General features: G+C 37.9%; 2 protein-coding genes across 5 annotated transcripts in view; one reads left to right on the top strand and one right to left on the bottom strand.

Moving 5' to 3' along the window:
* SLC25A12 (solute carrier family 25 member 12) overlaps positions 1–22607 on the top strand; it is a 47475-nt gene extending 24868 nt beyond the window's left edge. For both annotated transcript variants that reach the window (XM_071562919.1, XM_071562920.1), the window contains 11 exons: positions 10–103; positions 667–751; positions 4282–4366; positions 4813–4971; positions 8139–8191; positions 8382–8462; positions 17219–17359; positions 18704–18842; positions 21052–21210; positions 21395–21485; positions 22011–22607. In XM_071562919.1, the coding sequence (XP_071419020.1) occupies positions 10–103; positions 667–751; positions 4282–4366; positions 4813–4971; positions 8139–8191; positions 8382–8462; positions 17219–17359; positions 18704–18842; positions 21052–21210; positions 21395–21485; positions 22011–22200 (1277 nt within the window). In that variant the 3' untranslated portion in view covers positions 22201–22607. The remainder of the gene's footprint in view (positions 1–9; positions 104–666; positions 752–4281; positions 4367–4812; positions 4972–8138; positions 8192–8381; positions 8463–17218; positions 17360–18703; positions 18843–21051; positions 21211–21394; positions 21486–22010) is intronic.
* A 2504-nt stretch (positions 22608–25111) lies between these two features.
* Positions 25112–27988, bottom strand: part of DYNC1I2 (dynein cytoplasmic 1 intermediate chain 2) — a 28748-nt gene continuing 25871 nt past the window's right edge. For all 3 annotated transcript variants that reach the window (XM_071562922.1, XM_071562921.1, XM_071562923.1), the window contains 3 exons: positions 27682–27822; positions 26589–26714; positions 25112–25884 (listed from right to left, as the gene is read on the bottom strand). In XM_071562922.1, the coding sequence (XP_071419023.1) occupies positions 25771–25884; positions 26589–26714; positions 27682–27822 (381 nt within the window). In that variant the 3' untranslated portion in view covers positions 25112–25770. The remainder of the gene's footprint in view (positions 25885–26588; positions 26715–27681; positions 27823–27988) is intronic.

Raw genomic sequence — 27988 nt, 5'->3', positions numbered from 1 at the left:
TAAATCCAGAGGAATTTACCCACTCTGCAATCCACTTTGGACAAGTTACACCACTGGAAATAGATATTCTCTACCAACTTACAGATTTATACAGTGTTACTGGGTAACATAATGATTATTTTATCGTTTTGCAAGAATTAGTTTTCTGTTTTCTGTGTGAAAAATATTTATTTTTGTCTTAATTTAAAAAGTTTTGTGTTCTATTTTGTTTCATTACAGTAGTTTATTTAATGTTAACTGATTCTGGTGTGTTCGTGGTTTTGTAAGTGAATTGTGTATATCAAGCAAAATTATTAATTGATCTATTACAGGTATACATATGAAATAGCAAACTAGCATAAAATACAGTACTCCCAAAAGGGTGCAATGCACTGGTTGATGTTTTGCACGATGTCTTTAATACTTGCAAGATCTGAGGTAGAAATAGTTTAATTTCTGTATTATATTCCTTATTATCAGTAATCAAGAACTTGCTTCTGAATAACCCAAGCTCCCTTAACCTCCAAGCATTCTTTATTTCAGTGTAGCAAACTTCTTAGGTGTGCATTCAAATATGACATGTGTTTTTTAAACTTGGATATACTCTGTGGTGTGTGGCCAGGAATACTCTGTTGAATGTTTGATGTTTTATCTGACTATAATTTGTTTTCTCTGCCTTGTGTAAAGGCGCTTAACTTTGGCAGATATTGAGAGAATAGCACCACTGGCTGAAGGTGCATTACCTTACAACCTGGCAGAACTCCAGAGGCAGGTAGGTAGAGGAGTAAAATTGTTGAAATTATGTGAATGTTTGCTTGTACTTCCAAATGAAAAATAAGATTAATATACTTTAAAAAAGTGAAGCATGCTGCGTGTGTTGCTGTAAGGATAGAAGCAGGGGAGACTATCAGACACTGTATGTGTCTAAACTAGGTATTAGATGTCATATTGAAGAACGGCCTGGTTAGATACAAGCACAATTCCTTACCATGAATAGATTTGTTCACTCCTGAAAAGGCTTGTCCCAGGACACATCTGTCCATGAACTTCTCCAGTGTAAGTCCTTCCCACAGGCTGCAGTTCTTCACGGCCTGCTCCAGTGTGGGTCCTCTTGTTGGAGTCACAGCTTCCTTTGGGCACATCCACCTGTTCAGATTCCCATCCCTGGTGATGCCATTGACAGTACTGCCGCAGTTGGTCTAAGATAGATTGGCAGTACAGTGGCCACCAGTGCGGCCTTTGTTGCCCCATCAATGTCCTGTATTTGCCAGCAGATGAGGAGTCCCAGGAGCTTGCATTTATAAAGTCTTTTGTTTCTCAGCTGTTGCAAAGAGGTTCCTTCAAACAGTTATACCCACTACAAAATCTAGGATATGTATCAGTGACAGGAAAATCTTGATTTAGTTCAACTGATATAGTTGAAAAATAGTCCTGTACAGAATATAGCAAATCTTTCATATATGGGACTTCGAGTGTATTTTAGTTACTGTTGCTAGAGCTGAGTTGGGTAATACGGTTCTCTTTCAAACAGATTGGTCTCAAACACAATGTCTGATCTGTTTGTAATGTTACTGCTCTGTTGTCCTTTGTTGTCGTTTGGCAATTAGACATATCTAAGTTAATAAGTGTCCAGAGCTTACTTTGTAGTAACCATCTTCCTGTGGATTCCTGAAGAACAAGAATGATGGACTGGATTGACCCAGAAATATGTGTACAACATTTATCCAGGCTCATAAGAAATATTTTGATGAAGTTTTGTAACAACATTCTTAACTGCCAACTTTGCTTTTATTCAGTGTCCTTGTACTCACCTTTCTGGGTGGAAAAAATACTGACGATTTATTTTACACTTCAGAACTACCTGTTATAAAATGAACTCACTGATAAAAGTTTCTCTCATCACTAGAACAAAATATACTCTTTTCATACTCTTGAAGTAATACATTGTATTTTCATCTTATTCTGCATTCTGTGTTGAGATCAGACAGTGGAAAGCAAAGTAATTCCATTTTGTTTGATTTATAAGGAACAATCTTTTATTGGACCTTATCCTAAGTGAACCCTATACTAACTTCCTCAACTGTATTGACAAAATGAAAGATACTCCTTCAGTCATGCAGAGCAAATATCATCCCAGTGAAGTCCAGCTGTCCCTGGAAAATGAAATCAATTCTGTAATTGCTTTTATATGATTTAAGGATTCCTTTGTAAGGAAAAGTCTAAATTTTCATATAAACTAACTCTATATAGGTTTGGTAGAAATGAAAATTAGCCTGCTTTCAGCCATGTTTACTTAATTGTCAATTTTTTTCATTGTGTAAGGTTTTTTTAAAGCCTAGCAGCTGAATATCCTATGGGGATGACAGCTACAGTAATTTTATATTTATAAATATTCATGATTTGAAAGCTATAGCATTAATTACATTCATTTACATATCCATCTGAACACACAAGTAAACTGAAAACTTTGTGAACACTTATTTAATAATATAAAAGTGACATTTCCTTCAGAAAGAATTTGATTTTTAACATTCAGTGATGTATTCATTAAGATTAATGTCTAAATGCAATGATTGGATTTTGATGAGAGCTGTGTGAAGCTTAGAAAAAAAGAATAATCTTAAAACAGCTGAAAGGCAGCAGGTGTGCTAAACTAGGAGAAAATTTTTGTGGAAGAAGTAGTTCTGCATCTAAGGCTTTGTGGTATATAGTACTTAATGTGTCTTTTATTGACATGAATCAAAGAATTGTATTTGTATTTTATAATTTATTTTTGTGGATTCTTTGTTTTTATTATCTTTGTTTTTCTTTATTTTTTTTAAATAGGAAATTAATAGTTCTGAAATATTATCTTCAGATTCATTGCTTCTATTTACTTGTAAAAGTGGTACATTAGGTTTATGCTTTTTATATCTGTTCTGCATGTGCAGTGAGTAATTTTGGTGCTACCTAGAACTTCACTATTCCTCTCTGTTAAGCTGTGTTGTGGGAGAGGAAAATATCATGTGGAGGGAAGTGGTTTTAGCTGTATCTTTTTATTCTGGGGAAAAATTCTATAAAACATAATCCATGTTTTTTTATGTGTAATCTCATTTTGATCTCTTAGGCTTTTGTCCTACATTGTGTATATACCTAGACTGTGTAACCTTGTGCAGTAAAGGCAGGTCTTTGCACATCCAGTGTAACTCCAGTCCCAACAGAGTAACTTGCACTGAGGTACATGTTGTCGTTCTGTGGGTGTGTCACTTTTCAGAGCTTCAGAGAGCTGCAGGTACCTTAGTTGAGTAGCCTTGGTGAGCGAGCTGGGCAGTGTGCATGTGATAATCTTTGTGAAGAATTTCTGGTGTGCATCAGAGCAAAGCCTCTCGTGGCTGTCTGACATTCCAGCTGTGCTGTCAGGAGCACATCTGCTAACAATACAGGGTGCTTTTAAGAAAAAGATTTGTGTTTGGGACTTCAGTATCTGCTTCTATATGGAATTTAACAATGTCTTGGCCCCTTACATAGCCCAGACAAGTTATCCTGCATAATAAAAATAATCATCTTGTTTATGTTTGAAAGAAAATTTGGCCCATCTTGCATATTTTATAGTACAACTTTGTGAACACCTACATCTTGTTTATCAGTTACCCTGTTTCTAATAGCTCTCTAATAATATGCTTATGAGTCTCTGACAATATTTTCTGTGCAGACCTGTATTTATCTAGAACATTAACACGTTTGTAGTAGCATTTATCACTGAAATGAGTGAGGTCAGCATTGTATCTGTAAATTAACAACAGCAAAAGTCCTGTGGAGAATTCTTTGGGGGATAATTGACCTTTTGCTTCTTTTGAAAACATGAAATGTCATGTTGATGCTATGCATTAGTGTACATGTAAACTTAAAATACGACCTGCACTGATAGATCCTGTCTGTAAGATACTGAATTACTTTTTGAGCTATTTGGAGTCAAAGGGGGGTTCTATGCCTTACAAATTCAAAGGCAACAGAATGGAAACCAGCAAAGCTGATTTGAGTTTCTGTCTCGTTTTCTTGACCATAGTTGTTTCAGTTATACCAGTGTGCTGGTTTTGGTACAACCAGGAATGAGAAAGGACAAATATTTTCTAAAAGGAGTATTTGAAAAATGTGCTTCATTAGGTGTAACAGAGATTATGTAGTAATTATTTTTTTTTCTTCCTTCTTAACATGAAGCTACCAATTTTTATCAGGTTCTTTCTGTAACATTACAAAAGCCAATTCACAGATACCTTTGTTTTCCCATGCAGATTTTCAAGCTTTTTTTTTTCCCTTGCACAGCAATCTTTTGGAGATCTAGGCAGACCTATTTGGCTGCAGGTAGCTGAGTCAGCTTACAGATTCACTTTGGGCTCAATTGCTGGAGGTGAGTAATATTTCTACTTTCTGTTTTCAAGCTTGGGTTAGTTTAACAATTTTACCAGACTATTTGATCTCATCTGAGGTGCATTTCTTGGTTATACATGTGAAGAACTGGGTGATGGAACCATTTTGATTGAGCTATTGTCTTTCTTTCCTTATCACTTGGGTTCTCGAACCCCTCCACAGTCCTTCCTAACTCTACTCCAGTAAAAACAGGTCATTCAGATTGCTTTGCTTCATTCTGCACACTCATTTTTATTTAGTAGTGTAATCCATTCTCCTTGAGACATTTTTCTAGACTTTTGGTATTGTTCTTTCTTACTTCCAACACATCTTACCAGCTTTTGTGTGCTTTGTGTTTAAATAAATGCTGTAGAAAATCATTACAATGATTACGTACTACGCTGACAATGGTGTTGCAGAAATAATACTCCCCATGCTTTCTTCCAGCTGTTGGTGCTACTGCAGTATATCCCATAGATCTGGTGAAAACTCGTATGCAGAATCAGCGCTCCACGGGCTCTGTTGTAGGAGAGTTGATGTATAAAAACAGCTTCGACTGCTTTAAAAAGGTTTTGCGTTTTGAAGGCTTTTTTGGTCTTTACAGAGGTAAGTGAATTTAAAAAAGATGTGTATATATCCAGTTGGTAATTTTCTGACACCCCGCCCCTCGCCCCTTGTGTTGTTTTTTAACCTCAGCAGCTTATTTCCTGTGGGAAAATCAGGATACTTGATGCCATGTACAACTTTGCTTTCATTTCAGAGCTCAGTGTCATCTTGCACTGAGCACCCTTCATGATAAACAATTGCTAGGAAAAGCTGGGCATTTTTTTGTTGCTGTTACTGACTTACTCCTTGCTGCTGAAGTTGTTTGGAGTCTTAACTTTTTGGGTGTAAGTGTTGTGGACGAGATTGTTGCCTCATGGACTGAGGATTGCAACTTTTGGCTAGGGTCAAATATCAGGAGCAGATTAGCATCTGAGGAATAAAGATCCATTTTACTGCAAATATTTTTTTCTTGAGAGAGAAAAGACAATTGTTTTGAAATGTGCATGTAAACTGGATGCCAGATCTTATGCCTCATACTTTAAGTCGTGGAGTTTGTTTTATGATTTTATCCCCCAATCAAAAATTGCATCCTGTTGTTGAATTATTTTGCTCTATTTTACTTTAAAATATCAACAGCAGAGCTCAGAAAATTGTCATTTAAAAAAAGAGCAAAACTCTAAAGTACAGGTTAAGAATTCAACTCCTTATCAGTTAGACTGAAAGTTATCTAATATCTTGTTTTAGCTTAGGAGATTCTGAAAGTTTTTATCACATCGATAATGTGACTTACATACAGGGTACATGATTGCCAGTCCTCTGAAATCAATATTTAGTTGAATTATCTATTTTTAATTGTAATTTCACGTAACTTAATGAAGTTCACAATTTCCATAAGGATCTGTAAGGTATTTATTAATTGGCACGCTTTTTTTTTTACTTGGAGTGAAGTCACTTCTGTGATGGTCACAGCATTTTGCTTTGCTTTGTGATGTGTTGTCAGTGAAGGCACAGGGCAGTGTCCTTTGTGGACAGTATTAAATGCACGTGGGTTCTGGCTAAAGAGTGTTTTGTAGTCTTGCAGGATTTTGCTATGCAAGTGAGTAGAAGGAGAAATAAATCGGTGAAAAGTAAATGAAATAGCTCTAGTCTCTGCAAAATTATATCTTACTGGTAGATTGCTTTCATTTTTTGTTGCTAAATCTTTCACAAAAGCAAATACTTGAGTTACATCTGTGACATGATTTCTGCAGTGCTGTTTCTTTTTCTCCCCCCCACACCATTTTTGCACAGGAGCATCTAAAACTGATCATTAATTATTTTAATTTGATTTTCTAACCTTTCTCAAACACTTTGAAACCAAGGATGATTCCACTGATGAGTTAAAAGCAGTGCTTTATACTTAAGAAAAAATGTGCTTGTTTGAAATAATGTCTGTTTGCTAAACTTTTTAGTAGTCTGTCTAATAATTGCCTTTAAGATTGTTTAGCACAGGAAGTTCATGTAGTTGTTTTGAAAATGTTACAGTTAATGGTAGAAAGTGACAAAGTTACTAAGATTTTGTACTCCTAAAATTAGATGGTCTGTGGAAGTATATTAAACAGCAGAGACACTTATGGTTCTTAAGAGTCCTAAGCTAGGTTATCCTAATTGTATTGTAATATAATAATACATACATACCATAATGTAATGCTGCAATGTAATTGTCTACTGCAGTTTAACAGATAGAACTCAATGCATACTGGCAATGTCATAATTCTAAATAAAAACTTAGAATTTTTGGTCAAGAGAATTAAGATGCTTTTGAGTCCTGGCATCCAACTTCAGAACCAAAGAAGTATCCTCTAAAGCCCCTCACTAGACCCTGCAGTATCCCAGGTGCCCTGGCACACCAAATGTGTGTGCCCAGTGAGTTCAACATAAAAGGGAGTGGGAGGGAGTTGTTTTGGGGTGTTTTGTCTGGTAATTTTGTTTTTTTTTAAGTGTAGGCATTGCTGGACTTTGTTGTCTTTTCATGGTAGGTAAGAGATTCAGGCTGGGAGGGCACCATTTCTTTTTGTTTGTTTTCTTTCTTTGTATTTAGTAGCTACCTATCCTCAGCATAGTAAGTCTGTAAATCACACAGAAAGGGCTATGTTGGAAGAAAACATTACCCTGCAGGTATGAACTGCTGCACTTTCTGCTTAGGTACATTTGTTCTGAGCTTCCTTTTAAGAAAGTAGTATAAAAAAATCTGCAGGCTGAGCACTTCAGGAATTTTGAACAGTTAAAGTGAATTTTTAGCTATGATTCTTTTTACTTAATGAGTAGTGGAAAGCTGCACTGATGCAGTTTTGTTGCTGTGGGATTTTTTATTAGTTATCTGGCAATCCCTAATGGAGTAACATTAGGAAGTGACCACATGTAATAAAAATAAGGTTTTTAAGTTTCATAATCTATACATATGCCAAAATGACCACAGAGAAAATGGATTTAAAAATAACAGTTTTAACATGGTGTGTTAGGAAGCTAAGACTGCCATCTACTGATTTTTTTGTTAAACCTATTAGTTCCCAGAAAAGTGTGTGTGCTTTTGTCAAATGACGGTTCCTTTTGATAGTAGCTATTTTCCAGGAGCAAGGGCCTTGTCAAATTCAGTTTCTGTCCACTAATACTTCCTCTTAGTAAAATAAAAAATGCTTAATAGGGATAGGGTTTAAAGAAGTTCATGCTACCATGTTGAACTGAACAGGGGAAAATCCTTTATATCCTTATTTGACTGGAGCCTTCAGAAAACTCAGGTTAGTGAGCCAAGTACAAGTGATTTGATAATTTATCATAGTCAAGTGTATGTCTCACAATCACGCTCCTATTTTAAAAAGTGATTGCAAGCCTTTGCATGGGAAAATGATGTTAAGGGGCTAAAAAATGTCAAACAAACCTTTATGTAGTAGGCATATCCAAGGTGTATGTTTGATCCTTTTATTTCCTCCTATATAGCAACAGTATCAGCCTTGACTTAGTTGAGGAAGGCAGATTTGGTCACCCTTTTCTTTACCATTTTCAACAGAAATTGTAATATAAAATTGTACTGGTATGCATATGCAGTGCTCTAGGAGCATCCCATACTTCAATGCCGTCCACCTCAAAGGATATCCCTTGAGCAGAAAGGCATTTCTGTACAGCATTATGACATACTAATTTCTCTATTAGGAAGATAATGTTGCCTTATGATGTCTTTGTTTCTATAGGCTTGTTACCACAGCTGATAGGTGTTGCTCCAGAAAAGGCTATTAAGCTAACTGTACGTATCTTTTTTTTTTCTCCCTGGCATCCTTTTGTTTGTTAACATGCACAGGATTTATTTCCTAAAATGTGTGAAAGATGACCACTTACAAGCACTCTAATGTATATGGCTACAGATATACTTGATATATATTAATAAGGAGGAAAAATAATTCAAAATAGTGTGTAATATATTGTATCTTTATTAGGTTAATGATTTTGTCAGAGACAAATTTACTAAGAAAGATGGTTCCATTCCATTCCCTGCAGAGGTCCTTGCTGGAGGCTGTGTAAGTATCTGTCTTGTATTCCTAGGAAAAATTGATTCTCAGTCACATGCAGAATGGTTGGAATGATTGGTAATGGATGTGCTATGCCAATTTGAACAGGAGTGTTCTTCTTTTCTCCCAGTCACAAGTGAAAAAACTACTTTTTCTGTTTGGAAAATTTTGCAGAGTTTTGAGTTAAATTTCCTTGAAATTACATGCTTTAACAACTTATTTGTTCCCACATGTAACTTTCCGGTTTAGCAGTGGTTTTATTCACAAAGGCTAAAGAGAGAGTGCCTGTTCTCCCTGTCCATGTGCTCTGGTTGGTTGCTATTTGTCATTAGTTTGGAAGACACAGGTATTCCTTGAGAGTGGATTATAGGCCTGATCGAGTTTGCTTTTCGGGGAGGGGAGGTGGAGGTTGGAATAGTTTGAAAAATCTGAAGATTTCAGAAGGAAAAGAAATACACTCTTCAACTTGCTATATGTGGAAGCTTTTCTGTTTGTGAAAATGTGGAAAAAATGAGTGTTACCTTTCAGGTAACAGGTATGAGTGAATGGTCTGTTTAAATGCCTCTGTATAAAATGTAGCTGTGTTACTCCAGATGCTAATTACCACTCCCTCATCTAAATACATTTCAGAAACATGTTGTGTTTTTGCTTAGATTGAGGGCTGAAATTCAGTAGATGTTTTAGCAGGCTGTAGGTTGTTTGAATTGGTATTGGTGATAGATTTCTTTTGGTTTTGCACATTGGCTAATTCCATTTGTGGGATTCTCCTACAGTTGTTAACCCTATAAAATGTTTAAGGCTTGAGTTAGGTTTCTTTTGTAGCAGAGAACACTAATAACTTCCAGTTGAGTAGGCTGACAGGCTGGTATAAAACCTCCTCAGCTTACAACAAAACCTGGGGCAGAAAGGTTGTTGACCTCTACAAACTTTTAATTCAAAGAAACAGCCCTGAAGGGAGGCTGCTTATAGTTCTGCCTGATTGAATTTGGCAGCCTGGTACATGCTTGAGTCTTCACCTGTCAGTGTACAGAGTTTGTTTTCTGAGAAATGTGAGAAAGCAGCTGTAATGTGTAGCCAGCAAAAGACGAACGTTTTTCTAGAAAGCTCAGTAACACAGAAAGCACATACAGGTCATTTATAACAGAAGCAAATGTAATTCATTAGCATTTTTCTCTGTGTAGTGTTTAAATTCTTAATTAAAATCAAGCATCTGATAATGAATTATTTTGCATTATTTTGTACTGAAATATGTAATATTAAGTTCAAGCTTCATTAACGGCTTTTCCTTTTTCAAAATAATTTCGTCATCTTATTGTAGTCAATGTGCAAACCTTGGGGAGAAAATTTTTAGATGAGCTTTCAGAAATTTGGATGTTTCTGTGAATCTGAGCAGATTTGTCATCTGTCCAAACACAATGCTTTGTTCTAGCTGGCTGTCTCCTTTTTCAAGATAATCTTCATTTTGCTCAATCTGGGAGAATTTTAAATAAAATTGTAGGAGAAGTGTTGGTCAGTGTAGCAACTTGGGAGGTGTTTCTCTGTAACTTCCTCAGGATCATCTGATACTCTTACCAGTTGATGACCTTTCTGTCTCTACTGCTGGTGATTCCATTTTAGCAATTCCACTTCTTCCTAAATACCAGAATCTTTATTAGAAGCCTCTAAAGCTGGGAGTGTGAAAGTGTCAGTTGACTAAAGCAGTAGCAAGTTGATGTAAGTCTTTCTTTTCTCGTCCTCGTTGTGACAGCTCTTTTCTACAGTGACTTGCTTGGTAATAGTGTTGATCTTTGCATTTTTGGTGTTCATTCTGTACTGCTTTTCTACAAGATATTATGGGATGTATCCAACAGTTACCTCCAAGGAAGTGCCACAAGTAAGCTTAGTCCATTTCCTTGTGCAGGGGCACACAAGGCTTTGTGTTTGGGTGATGCTACGTTTCTTTTTCATTTTTTCCTTATTCTCTTCCTTATCTTTTATTATAAAATGATGGGTTACTGTGGGACTGTTTAGGTTTTATGTATGCCAAAATTATTTTAAGCATCTGGATTTGGGTAATCTCTTTTTTTTGTGGCTTTTCTTTACTGTTCAACACTTAAATAATCTTGCTAATAGTACACCATAGATAAGGCTAAATTTAAAACATACATTTTACATTATTATAACATCAGAAGAAATAGCATTATGCCTGTGTGTAGTTCTCAGAGATGTACTTATTACTGTCTCTGACCATCAATTACCTGTGTTTAGTGTTGAACCATCTCCTCATTAACAGGAATAATGCAGTTTTTCATGGTTTCTGGTGTGGAACTGCTAGTGGATGAGCAAGGTGAGCGAGCCATTTTATGGAGTTTACAGCAGAGTTCTTCCATGCTTTTGAAGGCCTTCCCTCTTGCAAGGTATACAAAAGCACGTTGTACATACCACAGTCCTCAAACAGCAACCAAAAAAATTCTCATGAGGAAGTGGAGGCAGCTTGGGAGATGTTGCAGCAGAAACAGCAATTTCTCCTCTCTGGATGGCAGTGCTGTATCAAAGCTTATGGATGGTATTACAGTCTTCTAAGACCTGCACATGAGGACAGGTGAAACCTTTGACACTGAGACAGTAGTGATTCAAGAGGCCTTGTGTGGGCTGTTCAGTATCCTCAGCTCTGGAGTGTGTGCAGACAGTGCTGCACCACCAGCAAAGGGGCTGCTCACGGGCATGGGCCTCCTGCAGCACTGCCAGTGCCCAGAAACTGTATCTCTTTGGCCAAATTCTTACTTCTTAGGCTCCAGTTATTCTCACCTTCTGTAAGCTTGTGGAATAAACTCCCTTTCTCAATAAAAGGAAAACATCTTCATTTTCACAGCAGTTAACAAAGGCATCTGCCCAGACAGTGGCCTGTTTATATGGTCAGCTGCCTGTCTGTTGCCTTTCCTTCCTTTCCTGCAGGGCAGGGACCTCCCACAGGCGGCCGGTGCCCTGTGTTCCTTTCAACCTACCTGCTGGCTGCTGGGCAGTGTCAGTGTCACTGGAAGTGTAGGGTCTGCGCTGTCAAAGCCCAAATATTCCCAGCTGCTCTCAAGCTGTAGCTGTATTTGAAAACTGCAGAGCAGCTTCGTGGGGCAGCTCAGTTACAGCAGTCAGGTCATACTTGTCAGTGAAAGGGCTCTGGTCCCTGATGGATGAAACTGATATCCCATCTTTCTACCTTCCTGAGGGTATGCTGGTTTGTTAATCATCAGCAGCACTGTCCACACTTATGCATGTTCAGGGCAAACAATTTCTTTCCCTACTGTTACTGCAATTAATTGAATTACATTTCATTATAATTCAGTGATTAACCTGCATTCCTGCCTTTGGAGTTTTCAGCTACCATTAGCTTTGAGTTGCAGGGAGACTGAGTGAGGCCTTGGCAATGCTTTCCTCTATCCCGAGAGAGGCCTGGGAAGCAGAGAGCACATACCTGATATGGACAGTGCTTCCCAAAGGAGCTTACACCCCTGACACATGTGAGTACGTGGTGAAGGGCAAGGTGCTGTAGGGCAACTGCTCATCTCAGTTGGGAAGTAATGTTGAAATAGACATCTATTGCTGAGTAGATGATTCATAATTACTGTTACAGTAGATAAGGATGCCTAGGATGCTGTGATTTTAGGCTATAATTCCTATGAGTTACACAGGAAGAAATGGATTCTTCCCATCATTGTGATGTGCGTGGTGCTCAGCATTTTGAATGGATGAACTGTGTTATATTGGAAAGATGCTTTTGCTTTATGGTGCCTAGAGGAAGAGGACATGGAGTGCCAGGCAGAAAGGGTCTAAGAACCCTCCTTGAGATGTAGGCAATGTGTCTGTTGATAACTAGGGATTGGGTTATGTGTGTGTGTGTGTTTTGTGTGTGTTGTGTTTGTGTTTGCAAATACATACGCAGAGAAGTCCAAATTTACCACTGATTTAAAAAAATCTATAAACATTAAATCTAACATTTAGTCTAAATATTTTTGTATACTTATAAAAATAATTTTCATACATATTTATACACATATACATACATAAAAATGTATATAGATTTATAAAGCAAGTGGGAATGTGTCAAATATTTATTTTTGAAAAATAATTTAAAATGTAATGGTTTGGTTTAACAAACAAAAATACAGAATTGTAGTTGTCAGACTGCTTTTCTTTCAAAATTCTGATGATACTCTACTCCTTTTATTATACTTTAAACAGATAAAGTTAGAAGCAGAATTAAACTTTACTACTTTATCTAGATCTCTGTTGTGGACATTTACAATCAGGGAGAAAATGGTTGCTTTTAATAAAAGAGACAGTAAGCTTACTGTAGGTTCATGAACAATGACAGCTTTGCCTTGAGAAAGAAGTGCAAGCTTTTTTGATGTTTTTAAACAAGTCTCTTTTAAGTAACATCTTATTTTAGCTGCTTGTTTGGGACATAGCTGTGGTCCAGGATGTGGTGGTTTCAAAAAGGAAGGAAGGAAGGAAGGAAGGGCTTGAAATAGGCCTCTCCCCCATTGCAGCATATGCCTCTCGGGTGGAATTGGAAAGGGCAAGAGGTCTCATGTTGCAGGGTCATTTGTGTATTTCCTTCAGCCTTTGGCATGTCGTGGGGCATTTGCTGTGGGATCTCAAACTACATCTTTTCTCTCATAACCTTTGCTGTCAGATTTAGTTCCTTTATTTGCTCCTTGTAGAGTTATTTTACATGACATTAAGGTTAAGTAGAAGCTTTTATTACTGGTATTTTTGATGTGTATGAATAACCTCCATTCTGAAACAAATTTGTCAACCTTTTTTTAAAGTGTCTGTTGCAATTTATGTGTGAAGAGAGGTTTTTATGGGAAGGAAATCTAGATTTAGTGCACCATCTCCAAAAGAAATTCAAGGACTGCAATGTGAATATACACATGCACATGGATTTAACACACACAGCTGACAGCTGACGTAAGATACTTTGAAAAAGAATGACACTGATTGCCAATGATTTGCAGAGGAACATGGAGATCTGTTTTGCAACCCTGCATGCTTCCAGTTCATTTTTATTTGAAGATCCTTTGTGTCGTTCTCCTCTGCATCCTCTTCTGCAGAGTGCCCTTCTGCTCCCCAAGGCAGCGCCCTCCTCGGCCTCACACATCCACCTTTTACTTAAAAACAAAACATAAACAAAACCCAGACCTTATATTCATTCTTTAAAAAATACACAGTGAAAGAGAGTTTTCTAGTGTTATGTGTTCTGTGTTAAAAGTCAATGCTTGTCTTATCTGTACTTGTGGTGTTGAAGGGCTGAACTCCCTGATGCAGCTCCCCTGGATGCAGCGCTCTTCTCCCTGGGAATCAAGTCACTGCTGTGCAGACAAGTTTGCCCGACTGCAAGTCAAACTGTATGATAAGTCAGGACTTGGATAGAAGTGCATGTTGCTCATAGGGAGTATTTAACTGGTTATCTAGGCAGTTACAGCTCTTTTGAGAAAACTGTCTGTTGAGAAGTTGGTCAACACTGTACATACTCAGTGTTCAAAGTGTTGATGTAATTAACAAGCTTTTAAATTGGCTTTTTACTGATAATATAAGCACAAGGCTTTTCTTATATTATATTTTGCTCAGTAACCTGGTCATCCAATTGTATTTCAATATTGTTGGAATACATAGTTCTGTATTAATGATATAGAATTTGTAGCATTGTGTATATAGTTAATGTTGCTGCTAAACTATTAAAATGTATTAAGGGTCTTCTTGTTTCCATTCTGTATCAGAACAGGGCTGATTTTAACAGCAAAAGTAGGCAGTTGTGTGCCTAGGAGAAGAAAATGTTAATTGCAGGAAGATTGAATTCAGGGTAGAAAATAGAAATGTTTACAAATTGGCCTATTTGTGTTTCTCTGGTGGGTGTTAGGCAAATAGGAAGAGTTATTTTGGCTGCTCTGCAGGATATGCTAATTTTTAACGTTAAAAATAAAAAATGGAATTTCACATATATATGTAAACAAATAATGCATATTTAAAAGGCAGGTAGCTGGTAATTGTCTGGAAGTGGATTTCTAGCCTAGTGTTGCAATTTAAAGTTATTTGAATTTTTTTATGGTGGTCCATTGTATTATATAGTCAGAACATGCTGCTTAACGTTTTATCTGCCAAAATTATTTTTTAAAATAATGTAGGGAAGTGATAAACATTTGAAATTGGTTTTCTGCTTAATGCAATGCAAACAAAAAAATAGCTTGTTTAACAGAACTTGCCAGATGCAAGTTCTATAACTTGTATTTAGATTGGAACTTTGCCTAGCAAGACAGCCATTTCATCCTGCATGCATAGGTAGGTGTGTGTGACTGGGAAGGAAAAGTTGAGATGAGAAGTAAAGAGTCTGGAGAATGGCTTTGGACATCAGTGGTGTCAGATAACTGAGTAAACACCATGCAGTAAGTCCAAGGAGCAGAGAAAATGGGAATCACTGGCTGGTCTGGGAGTTCTGTTGATCTTCCTGATGGTTGCAACAAATGTCCACAAAAACACGGGCTTTGATTTTCTTTTTGAGAGGTGAAGTGAGGAAATAACATTAACATTAACAATACAGACTGGCAATTTGAGTGGAAAGTATTAAAGACGGTCACTAAACAGTGGAGATGACTAATCAAAAGTGGGGGTTGATCTCCCACTGTTTGGGTCAAGGTGCTTCAGTAAAGCTCTAACAGTGATGATTTTAAATGCCAATATTGGGTGAAGTAATAACTGGGGCTTGCAGTGACAGGCTGGCAGTGTGCTCAGCAAAGGCTCTGTGAGGTACTGGGTGCTTGGTCAGGGAAGATGTTGGTGCTTCCTGCCCCCGTCCTGTACAGAGAAACCGAAGGGCTTGGTCATTCTCAGCAGGAGCTGATGCGGTTTTCAATGCTCTTTTGTCTAGAATAACTCAGGTTACCAACTTCTAAACTATGCTTCAAGGCTAATCACGGGTTTATTCTGCCTGCTGCTGGAGAGAGGGTTGTGCTGAGGCAGAAAGGATTAGTGTTCATTAGGTCTGGCTGGGTCAATTAGCAGAGAACACTGTGCCTGCTGTCCTGCAGGTGCTGTATCAGACTTGATTTTACTTCATCCCACCCCTGCATGCACAGACACACAGACAGACACAGACACACACACACACATGCACGCAGTCACACACAGGCTCACACACAGGCTCACACACAGACTCACGCACATGCACGCAGTCACACACAGACACACACACACACACACACAGGCACAGGCACACACACAGACACAGGCACACACACAGACACACGCACATGCACGCAGTCACACACAGGCACACGCACGGACACAGGCACACACACAGGCACAGGCACACGCACGGACACACACAGGCACAGGCACACGCACGGACACACACAGGCACACACACAGGCACAGGCACACGCACGGACACACACAGGCACACACACAGGCACAGGTACACGCACGGACACACACAGGCACACACACAGGCACAGGTACACACAGGCACACACACAGGCACAGGTACACACAGGCACACACACAGGCACACACACAGGCACAGGCACACACACAGGCACACACACTCTCACTCACATACATGGCACCATTAAAAGGGCTTATTTCCTGGGCAATTTAGAAGTGGTACAGAGTTTCAATTTCAGAGGTTCTGCATCTATTTACTTCACTAAAATTTGCTGGATTGGAGGAACAGATCAGAATTAAGACAAGCTTTTATATTGTGGAAGAAAGGCTTTTTAAAGTTGTCTGTATTCAAGTGATTATTTGCCATACATTTTAAGAAAGTGTTTTTTATTTTTTAAATGAAAAGGTGTGGCTTAGGAAAAGCAGGAAAAAAAGCTTAGTAAAATTTAGCTGTTTCATGATGAATGACACACTTCTTCTGAAGTGAATGGTAGTACCTACAGCAAACCAGAGAGAAATCTAAACATGTCATTTTAAATAGGTTTACATGTCTCTGAAACTGAATTGTCAGATTGAATATCTCTCAAACCTGAAGACCTGTTCCTTGAAAGTCTCTAGTTAGAGTGCAGAATCAGAAGCAGCTTTGCAAACATTGTTGCTAGGAAGTTTGCAAGATAGTCCTTTAGCACTGCCAACAGAGTATTTCCTGCAAGAAAAATCTGCCATGCTCAGCTGAAAGACAGAGCTCCTGTTTCTGTCTAGTATCATATTTTAAAATGTTACTCTTCCTATTTAAATTTTATATTTTGTTTCCAGTTAGGACAATTAAAGACTGCTAAACAAAGCTACAAACACCTTTTCTAATAATTTAAAATTACACCATTACATGCAAATTTACCTTTTAAACAGTATCACTTCTAAATGCAAATAGCATGTCTACACATTGGTGATGGATTATTATTGAATAAACATAAGGTCTTCTTTATGTGTGTTTGATGCTTTAGTAACACAAGTCCAATGATTAGTTTAATATTTCCTGTGATATCTGATAGACTTTTAAATGCAGCCAAGACTTCCAAAAAAGTGATATCAAGGAGAAAAGCAGAGACAAACTGAACTAATCCACCTCTGTGAACTATAAACATACGAATGTAAACATTTATTTCATACAAACCCACAATTTCTCACCTGGGGCTTTTCCAGACAGGTGCTTTATTAAAAATCTCTCATATATTTTTACATGAGAATAACAACCAATGCAATGAGAAGTGGAGGTGCTCGGCACCTTGCAGAAGTCAGTATGTCACCACATGCTCTCATAACTCATTTTACTTTCTTTGGATTTTCAGGCAGGAGCTTCCCAGGTCATCTTCACTAATCCACTGGAGATTGTAAAGATTCGGTTGCAGGTAGCAGGAGAAATTACTACAGGACCCAGAGTCAGTGCCCTCTCTGTTATAAAAGATCTAGGCTTTCTTGGTCTTTATAAGGTATGTGCTTCTGCTTGGAGTGGCTTCATCATTTTATGTTAAACTTTTATACTGTTGAAACTAAAACTTTAAAACAAAGACATCTTTTGAATTTAAAACCAATCTCTTCCTGCAGGGCAGCCCCACAGTGGAAAACTGAAGAAAACTCACTTCTGTATTAATGGCAGTGGGATACAAAAAAATACTTCCCCATTCTGTCCTTTGGGCTTTTATGCCAAGCTCCAGGGAGTCTTGTATTGCACATCTGCTGGCTTCTGGCACTGATCATTTCATTTGGTGGGGTTTTTTGAAAAGTTTCTTTAGCTTTCCCTGTGCATCTTTCTTGTATTTATTTTTGAATCTCTGTTATTTCTATTGTTATCTTTGCAGCAGGATATTCTCTTTGTCTTAATAATTTGATGGCAGTGAAAGTGTTGGAGTTTAGTAGGATTCAGATTTTTAAGAAGTTAAGTGGTGGGATTTGTCAATAAATTCCACTGAAAAAAGCCTGTACTGTGTGGTACTTCAGCAGAATGCCAGTCAACAGATTCCTTCCCTGCAGGTGTACTTACTGCCATCATTACAGATCAGATGTAATGGAGCAGAAGCTATTAGTTTTCTTAAACAAGGAAGAGTGTTTCTTCCTGTATCTTCTGCCAGTGCAAGGGGTAATACGTAAATTCAGCAGTTATATTAGCTGTGCACTTACAAAACATTGCTTTATGTGATTTGTCCATAGACCTGCAATAATACTATAAAAATGTGCACATTTACTTTCAGAGCTGAAGGTTTTGTTTTGAATTCAGTAGAGGAGATTCATGACCATTGTGTTTCTGTGCTAAACTGTGCCCATTTCACAGCTATTTTTCCCTTTTTTTGTTGGCCTTCCAGTGCAGCTTCTTTGGTCAACCAGATGATGATCTGTGTGAGGTCTTACAGTCCTCACTGGTATTTTAGTCGTGCTTTTGAGTTTGGTGTTAAAAATCACATGCAGGGACTTGTCTGGCTGCTTCTCTCCTTGTGGGTTGTTGTCAGCAAGACGAAAGGGACTTATCTCCCACTTGCATTGCCTTTGGACACACAATGTGTAAAACTTACTTTTCCTGGGTACTGATGTCACATATGGCTTACCAAAATCAGACACCACCCTTGAATCTTCCTCATTCCAGACACTTCTCTTAGATGTGCTTTATTCCTATTTTCAAGTTCCCTGTATCTTCTGTTTCCTGAGACATTTTATTTTCTGTGTTATTTATGTGGTAGGTCAAAAGTTTGTACTTTCCCGGGCTCAGGCTGCTTTCTGGACATGAGTTTTAGCCTTATCTACAGAATTTATTTGCATTATGTTTCTTTTCTCTCTGTCAGGGTGCCAAAGCATGTTTCCTCAGAGACATTCCCTTTTCTGCAATCTACTTTCCAGTTTATGCTCATAGTAAAATGATGTTTGCTGATGAAAATGGCCATGTGGGAGGGCTTAATCTCCTTGCAGCTGGAGCCATTGCAGGTAATTTTGCAGTGTTTTCTAAAAGTAATTTTTTTTATTCCTTTAGTGAGTAACATTTAATATTCATTCAGTAGCCCCATATAAAGGAAGGGTACTGTACCATTGTATCTGATTTAATCTAAATTTGATCAGTTATCCTTAGTGGGAGGTGATGTAATTTTGATGAGAACTAATTACATTTGCATAATGTGGATAAACAGCATAATGCAGCTCAGCAACTTGTAGTCAAATTTGATCTGTCTGTCTCAATGGGGTTTTACTTGTTACTGAGCTCTCAGAGTTGAAGGCTAATTTGAATCTTTGATGAACATAAAATGACAGATCATAAGAGCTTGGAATAAAATGACTTACCTAGTTTGGGATTCTAGAATAACTGAAAAGAAACTTTGTTTGAATGTAATTGCTGAAAATAGGGCATTAGTTTATCAAGAAGCTGAAGTTAAAGTATCATACTTGGAAATTTAAAATACTTTAAGGCTTCTCAAAGAGGTTTAATATAAAGACAACATGCAGCTGTGATAAAAGGTTGTTTTTACTAAATGGCAAGGGGTATAAAAATACTAGATGTAGGAACTCTAGTGGTGGATATTTAAACATGTAGAGAAGAGATGCCAGGTTCTGCACTGCCAAGGACCAGCTCATTGGATAAAAACCAGGTATCTGCACCCAGCCTGTCAATTGTGAACAACTCAGTGCTGGAATCTGCAGTTTAGAAACATCCCTGGGCTGAGCAAGACCCTTTATTGTTACAGTCATGAGGAATCACTGTATACACATCGGTCACCAGCGCCTGTGTGTGAAGAGCAGTTTCCCATATTGGACTTGTTACAGGGCGTGGCTGCACCTGCTCTATGCCAGTTGGTGTGTTCCTCCTGCCAGAGGAAGGGAGACCAGCTAGGAAACGAGTAACAGATAGGTAGCCCTGTTTATTCTTCAGTAGTGCACAGCTGCCAGAAATAGAAAATTATTTAGCTTATTGTACTCAGTCAATACTTGTATTTTGTAATATATTAACTTGTATCTTGTATAAGACTTTTTATTTTTAGACTTCAACCTTTACAGCTTCTCTTCATTTGATTGGTGTTTCTGTATTGTTCATGCTAAGTGATGAACCCTATTGAAGTGTGTGTAAATCTTGTAGGCCTAGTTTTATAGCATGTCAGGAGTCTGCCTGTCTGACTGGCAAATTTCCAGTTCCCAATGGCTCACTCTATTCCTGTTACACATTCTGAGCAGATCTGTCTGCAAAGGACAACCTGCATATGGCTGCTGTCCATGGGGCTTGCAGGCTTAACTACAGTGCTTCTGCTCTCCTTTAAAACCTCCTGACTTGGTCAGTGACACTTTAGAGTTTATCATCACCTACGCAAGTCAGTGACTTGATAAAATTTTTAATTCAACATTAACCAATTGTAAAAGTTCAACAGAAGTCAAAATTAATTTTCAGAATTCTGTGTCAGAAGACGGTTCCTCTTTTTAAGGAGATGACTTTTTTACAGTATTCACAAGTACTCAGAAATCTCTCAGTTATATACTGTGGAGTACATTTCTGAAAACTTTCTCCTTTCCTTTGACTAGAAAGCTGAGAGTGGGCCCTTGGAAGTGGAGATTTGTTCTTCCATCACTGTTGGCTAAAATTCCACTGGTAGTTCTAAGCAGACTTGTAAATCACCTTTGTTGTCTTCAGTCTTCTTGTGGCTTGCCTACTGAAGGAAGCGGCACCTATTCTCCTGCAGAACAGTCCAAACAGCAGTACAGACATATTTCTGCAGAAGAGGTGCTTTAAGTAATATTCTCATTAGCACCTTTAACAAATGGATGCATAGCATTCAATCCCCAAATCAATCATCTAGGTAACTTGCAGAGTATGTTGTAGAGTATAAGTACAGTAAGGTTGCATAACTAATTTTAATATATTACATATATAGACTCTTTTATCTTGTTTTAAACTACTGTTTATGCCAGACCACTAGAAGATGTTGATTCACTGTTGATAGTGTATTTCCTTAACTATCAGTTATAACTGTTAACTTCAGAAGAAACTCAGCATGACTATACAAAGCACAACAGTTTGTATGACCATCAAGCATTTTTGGTAACATCTAACCCTTGTAAAACCCAGAAAGTTTCCAGTTGTATTTTTCAGTTAGAAGTGTTTCATCTTTTACAAGATCCTTTGTGCAAATTAAATGTGGTTTTCTTCTAAAAGGTGTGCCTGCTGCTTCTTTGGTAACCCCTGCTGATGTCATCAAGACAAGACTGCAAGTGGCAGCTCGAGCTGGTCAGACAACATACAGCGGAGTTATTGACTGCTTTAGGAAGATTCTGAGGGAGGAAGGCCCTTCAGCTTTGTGGAAGGGAGCTGGAGGTGAGAAATGCACTGCCACTATAAAGGCTGACCCCAAACCTGCAAATTAGCACTTTGTTAAGGACTCAGAGCAGTATTTACAAGGTCCGATTGTGAAAAATGTAACACCTTGTTAAACATGTTTAGCTTCTGTCCTGAGGAATTCTTTCATTTGTTTAATACTATGATTTGTAATATTTAACAGCTCGTGTGTTCAGATCTTCACCCCAGTTCGGTGTTACTTTGGTCACTTACGAACTTCTGCAGAGATGGTTTTATGTTGATTTTGGAGGCCTGTAAGTCAAGTATTTGCTATTTAGCTTGCACAAAACAACTGCTAAGTTTAAAAAACAAAACTTTTTTTCATGCATGGACCCATTAAAACTTGTGGACTTTGAGCACCTGTACTCAAAATTGCAGAATGTAAAAAATCTCCCCTATCCTTATATATATATTTGAGTGAAACGGGCATGCTACTTCTAAACAGATGAGGAAATAGCCATTTCATATTCGTTTCAATGCCCTAGTTTGTATTCCATTGTAGCAAGACAGTTTTGTCCATTTTCCTCATGTCAATGGAAGTTAAAAAGAATTTACAAAACTATCAGTAAAAATGTAACTTCAAGTTTGGGTTGGATTTAAAATTAAGCAGTGGTCTGACTTCAACTTCACCACAAGATGGAATTAATTTAGGTCAGCTTTAACAGTCTTCCATACTTGGACAAAGACTTAAGTATTTAAGCCTACCTAACTTTACTTACAGTCCTTTCTTCACCTAGATTTTATAACAAAAAGACTTTTCTTTTTCTTTGTTCAAACAGCAAACCTGCTGGATCAGAAGCTGCCCCAAAAACTCGAATTTCAGATCTTCCTCCTGTTAACCCTGCACATATAGGTGGATATAGACTTGCTACAGCTACATTTGCTGGTATAGAAAATAAATTTGGTTTGTATCTTCCAAAGTTTCAAGCTCCTGGCATCACCTCAGTTCAAGCAAAAAGCAGCAGCTGAATCCTGAGAAGATGTTTCAACCCAATGAAGTGATGCAGTGGAAAGGGCTCCCAGGAGTACTACTGTATTTGTTCCAGTCAGCTGCATGTGCTCTAGCTGAACTGAGCTTGCAAATCTAACTGCTCCTTTCTAATATTCATACATACCTGCATTTATTTATTTACACACAAGGAAGCTGTGGTTCTCTGCCTTGTTTGAACCAGTGGCATGAAGCTGTAGCCTAGACTTTGCCTTGCACAGCTTGCATTTAATGTTACTGTACATATTGTACATCTTTGTACAGAGACATCAGGGCATCTACACACGTACATTTATAGAATGAGTATTGCAGTTCAAAATAGTTTGAAATGTACAGATGTTTTGGAGGTGTTTTGTTAACAATCATGACAATAAAATGTTTAAAAACACTAATGTTCACTTCTTTGAGTTTGGAGGACTTTGTCCAGTATGATTTTTCCCTTCCAGAGATTAAATATCAGGTGCAGCCATTTAATAAATGTTCAGGACAAGAAACAGCCTCTGCAGGAACGCACTTTTCTGCTGGTTACAGCAGAGGAATTAAAATGCAGTGTCTTGGCTTGCCAGTGTAAGAGGACATGGTAATTAGATAAGCACATGCAATATTTTGCAGCACTACTTTGTGACAAGGAATTCTCTGTAAGTACATGGTAATCCTAAATGTGTAATAGATCTACTGCATATTTAAAACACAATGAGAAATTTGCTGGTCATTAGCAGACTCGAGAATTTTTACTGAGAGTGCTTTTTTACCAGAATAGAAAATTTGTTATAAAAAATTGAAGGCATTCTTGTTATTTCTAGATTGTTTTACCATTGAAAGATTAGGTTATTCTGTGGGAGTAAAAAAAAATTTCTTTTTATATTATTTTTATGTGCAAAGCCAATTGTTTACACAGTTGAGTGGAAGTGAAAGTAGAGGAGAAAGCAAAAGCTTGAACTATTTCTGGCTTAGCATCTACCAGAAGTTTCTCTGGTATAATATTTAAATGCAAAAATATCAGAGGAAATAGGGGAGTCTGGATTTCTACAGTCCTAGAGGAAAAGAAGTTACACTGCCCTGCAGCGAGGGAAGAGATGGATGGGTTTCCAACCTTGCTCCCTGCACAACCTCGAGTGTCGAGTTTTGCATGTTTCTTCTCGGGTTAAGGATCCCAGAGTACAGCCTATCCCAGCTGACTTAATGTTCTGTTATTTACACATTCAGAGATTTCTTCTGAAGAAATGGCTTCTTAAAAACAACACTACACAGACAAGCCCCTCCTTCAACTCAAGTGCCTCTAAGCAACTACAAAATATTCTGGTGCTGAATGGTATTTAGTGAGCCAGAGGTTACAATACATTGAGCTGAGGAGTTTGATCACTACTCTGCATCATGCATATACATATAACCCAATTAGAAGGCTTCCTGTTTTTATCAGTTTAATTCTGTTCAAGGAATTTCTTGTTCTGTACAGTTTTCTGGATAGAAACAGGCTTCCCAAGAACTCTCTCCTCTATCTATGTATCTTGTCCTGCGCTTTTCTAAATAGATATAAAAGTGGTGTGTACCCACTGGCATTTAATCTTAGTCACAGCTTGTTGACTGACTTGATCAAGGCCTTAGGAAGCTTTACAGTGCACAACAGCATTTGTATTTCTTAGCGCTCTAACCCTGACAGTTTGGCTCCCAGAATGATCCTTTAGAGTGTCCAGCATTACTGCTGGTCTCCACACTGCAGGTACGGGTTTGCCAACATTTTTCATCGGTACTCAGCTATTCGGAGAGGGAGGAACAAAAGCAGGAATGAATACAGAGTAGTACTAAATTTAATAAATGAAACTTACTAAAAGGTTCAAACTATTGCCATATGATCTGCACATATGCAACAGTCACTGAAAGAAAGTCTTAGGGATTTCTGGAAATAAAGGTCTGAGGGAAACATTAAATAAGAAGTAACAATCTCAAAACAAAACCCCAGAAGAACAACCAACCAAAGCCCAAGCACCCCCTCTCCCAAAAGCATCAAGACAACAGGCACTCTGCTCATTAGAAATTCTTGTGCCCAAAGGTACAAACCATCACATGATGTGCCTGTTCTTCACAGAGTTCACAGCCTCTCAACTGAACAGAGCTGCTGTTGTAAGGTTGAGGAAAACATACAGGGGGAATGTCTGCAAGGTGAGCAGCAGGACTGCATGGGAAAGGAGAAACAGATAAAAACCCAAACAAAATAAAAAAGCTGAAATACAAACAATGAAGAATCAAGGAGAATACTTCGGGACATAAAGCTGATCAACCAATATAAGACTATTTCCTAATTTTAAGGATATGAAACCAGCTCTTCTGGCAAAACCATAAGCTTACAGCAGATTTAAGAACAGCAGGGACAAACGTAGAGTCCTAACTTAAAGGCATCAATACTGGTTTAGTATCTAATTATTACAACTCAGAATATTCGTTAAAAAAACCAACCCAAACCCAACCAACAGCCCCCCATCCCCACTGCAACCAGTCTTGACAGAAAACTTTATAATATGCTAATAAAAAAATTAACCTTTAACAGAAATACCAACAATTCTGTTTCATGAAAGCCATTACAAAGTTTTGTTTCAATAAAAATGTTAAAAATCAATTTAAAAATCTTTAACTTAATACAGAAAATTAGTAGCAAGTTTGTAGTTAACAGAATGCAAATCACCATGCTATAGAAATTAAGTCAAAATTTAAGTCATTATCCTTTAGAAAAGAAAAATTTGACAAAAATATCCTTTTTCCTATTGGCCAGTTGCTGTGGTAGGAAGTGGAAGATGGAGGCAGAAAAGAACTCTGTGATGTGTGTAGTCAAACAAAAGGAGCAGCTCCCAGAAACTTTGAACTCTTGCAGGGACAGAGATTAGAGGTCAGGGCAACTGACAAGTGCTCATATTGTATTTATTTATGAACCATCTTTTAATGCACCAATTCAAAGAAAAAGAACCTGGTATTAAATACGTATTTGATTAATTCAGGGCAGATTATTAAGTAAGTTGGTAACTACAGACAAATTTTTATTCACATATATTACCCACTACCAGAGCCTGAAGCTTTTCTATATATGAACAATGACATTTACTTGAAATATATGCATGCATATCCATGGGTAATTTAAATAGTTCCAATTAAAGAATGCTTCAGACATGTACTACCTAATGAAGGTTAGTCTGTGTAACACAGAAAGGTTTAGGAACAGAACTTTTGCTTTTCAGAAAGGTACTGTTTTCAGACTGGAATTTTCAGAAGCCAAGTAGCAAATTTACATCAGGTTAGTGTTTCAGCAGGGTAAGTTCCTTGCAAAGTCAAAGTTAACTGTATTAGAAGTTACACAAATCCAAGAATGTGCTTGTAGTTTACATAAAAAAGTGACAATGCAAGATCTGATTTTCAGTGGTCTTCTTATGTTTTCGAAGTCCATAATGAGTAATCTCTATCTTTCTTCCCCTAAGCTATGATTTGAACTGACACATGCTTGCACTTTTAGAACTTGCATCAAATCATTCCCAAGTCTGTCAGTGCTGCCTGTTTTCAAAGCTCTACGCTGGGATGCGGGTCGCAGCTTCCTCCTCTGCGTCAGCTCTGTTGGCATTGATTTCTGCCAGCGTTCGACCAAAGCGAGTCCACTCGTCCCCGCGAGGAACGGCAATTTGCTGTGGGAGAGACAGGGTTATTTAGACCTCCTGACAAATAAATCTGAGCTTACGTTGAACAGCACAACACTTGAGTAATGCTCAGAAGAGGTTCCCATAGAAAAGCTTATCTTATTTTGTGTAACTTTTTAAAAAGTCTGACCATCAAAAGCTCTAACAATAAATGAAGCAGAATTTGAGAAGGCTACGTTCAAGTATATAATGGTATTATTCCAAGCTTGCACTGTACATCTCCACCTGAGAGACTGCCTCCAAAGGGGAATACTAATATTATATCCTCATCCCATCAATTAGCTTTGTACTACTGCAGTACACATCCTTGCAATAGCAACAGCTTCCCTGTAGGAACAAAATCAAGACTGCCCCACTGCAAAATTTTTCGTTTGGTACTTCTCAATCTACAGTCAGAATTCACATGTGCCACAGTTACAAAGATGATAAAACATCTACAAACATTGATTCTCTCATCTTATTTCACAAGCCTTACAATAATGTTTTTCCTTTTTGACTTGGTGACAGCATGGCAGAAAGTTACGCTACAACACCCTGAATAAAACACTTTAAAAAAATTAATTTGAAAATAAAAATTAAAAAATATTCCTCTAAAGACAGGAGAAAAAAAAGTGAAAAGCCAGTTTCTAAGTAAAAGCCAGAGAAACTCAAGTGTTCTGCAATATACTTGGCACACTACATGGTATACATACCTCTCCCACGTCATATATAACTATTTGTCCCTCTGAATCACCTACAGCAATCTCTCTCCCAGAATGTGTCCATCTCACACGGTTCAGAGCAGGATTGCCCTCCACAGTGATGCTCGCAGTCGGTACCTGCACCAATTTGAAATGCACTGCTGAAAATGCACCAGGTTCCCTTAAGATACAGATTACAGAACACACCTCCTCCCTCTGTGCTGTATGAACTGAAGTGCCCAACACCTCAACTGATGCACAGTACACAGATCAAAGGCTCTGTACACAACAGAAAGACTCTCGGTGACATGACCAAAACAACACATTTTCTGCCCCCTTGGCCAAAGTTCAAATGTCTTCTATTAAAAAGCATATCTGCACTCTTCCCAGGAGGCACAGATGTGCATTCAAGTCCTTGACAAGGAGCCCTGAGATCTTAAAGATTATGACAGAGGGCAGGGATGAAATCAGCTGTTTTAGCAGCTCAAGTCCTGTCCAAAAAACTAGAACCAGGTAATTCCAATTTGAAGCCAGGGGCTGGCATATGGTCCTACCACTTTCTTCTACATGTAGTTTTAAGAAGGTGAAATTTAAGTACTAAATAACTGTAGGGTTTTCCCTCTGACCTCCCTCTAACAAGTCCTGAAAATATTTATACTATAATGAAGTTTGTAACTCACACCACAAAACGACTCAACTCCCTAAGTTTAGAAACAAAGGGCACCTTCACTGCAGTATTACTGTGGCAGTAGGAACAGCAGGGGTGTGTGGCAACAGGTTTGTTCACACTGTTAAGCTACAGACTGACAAGGCCACAGGGTGGAAGATCTATAATCACTTTCACAACATGGATCAGTGTTACATCAACAGATGTTTTACACTCTTGTTATAGGTAAAACAATTACTGCTGTTACTCATTATGAGGAGTCATTTAAGTTGCAACCCTATAATCAAAGAATGCTATTACACAGAAGCTATTGGAACTACAGAATATCTTATGAACAACAAAAAAATTCAAGCCAAAACACTACAGTAAACTCTTGACTTTTTTTAAGTGTACAAACAATTTTCCAGCTATATTTGACTGTTAACCCAACTTCCTCACCTCAGTATCACTGTTGAGGTTCCACAGGTCAAGTCTGCCCATCCCATCCACACAGGCAAACAAGGCAGGGTGAGTTGGAGACCACATCACATCATAAACATAATCTGAGTTGTCTTCAAACGAATACAGAGGCTTGTTATTCTGAAAAAAAACAAAGATGACAATGCAATATCCAAAGCCTGTACTTCAAAATTATAAAGCTAAAGGGCAAAGCAAAATACACAACTTCAACAGCATCACTAGTAATAAATAAAAAGTGTTTCACATTTTGACTTGCTTTAAAAAAATGCCTCTGCAGAAACCAGCC

Source organism: Pithys albifrons, chromosome 8, assembly GCF_047495875.1.
Source record: "Pithys albifrons albifrons isolate INPA30051 chromosome 8, PitAlb_v1, whole genome shotgun sequence".
NCBI classification, from domain to species: domain Eukaryota; kingdom Metazoa; phylum Chordata; class Aves; order Passeriformes; family Thamnophilidae; genus Pithys; species Pithys albifrons.
The sequence above is the reverse complement of the archived record's forward strand: the minus strand, read 5'-3'. Positions and strand labels throughout refer to the sequence as shown.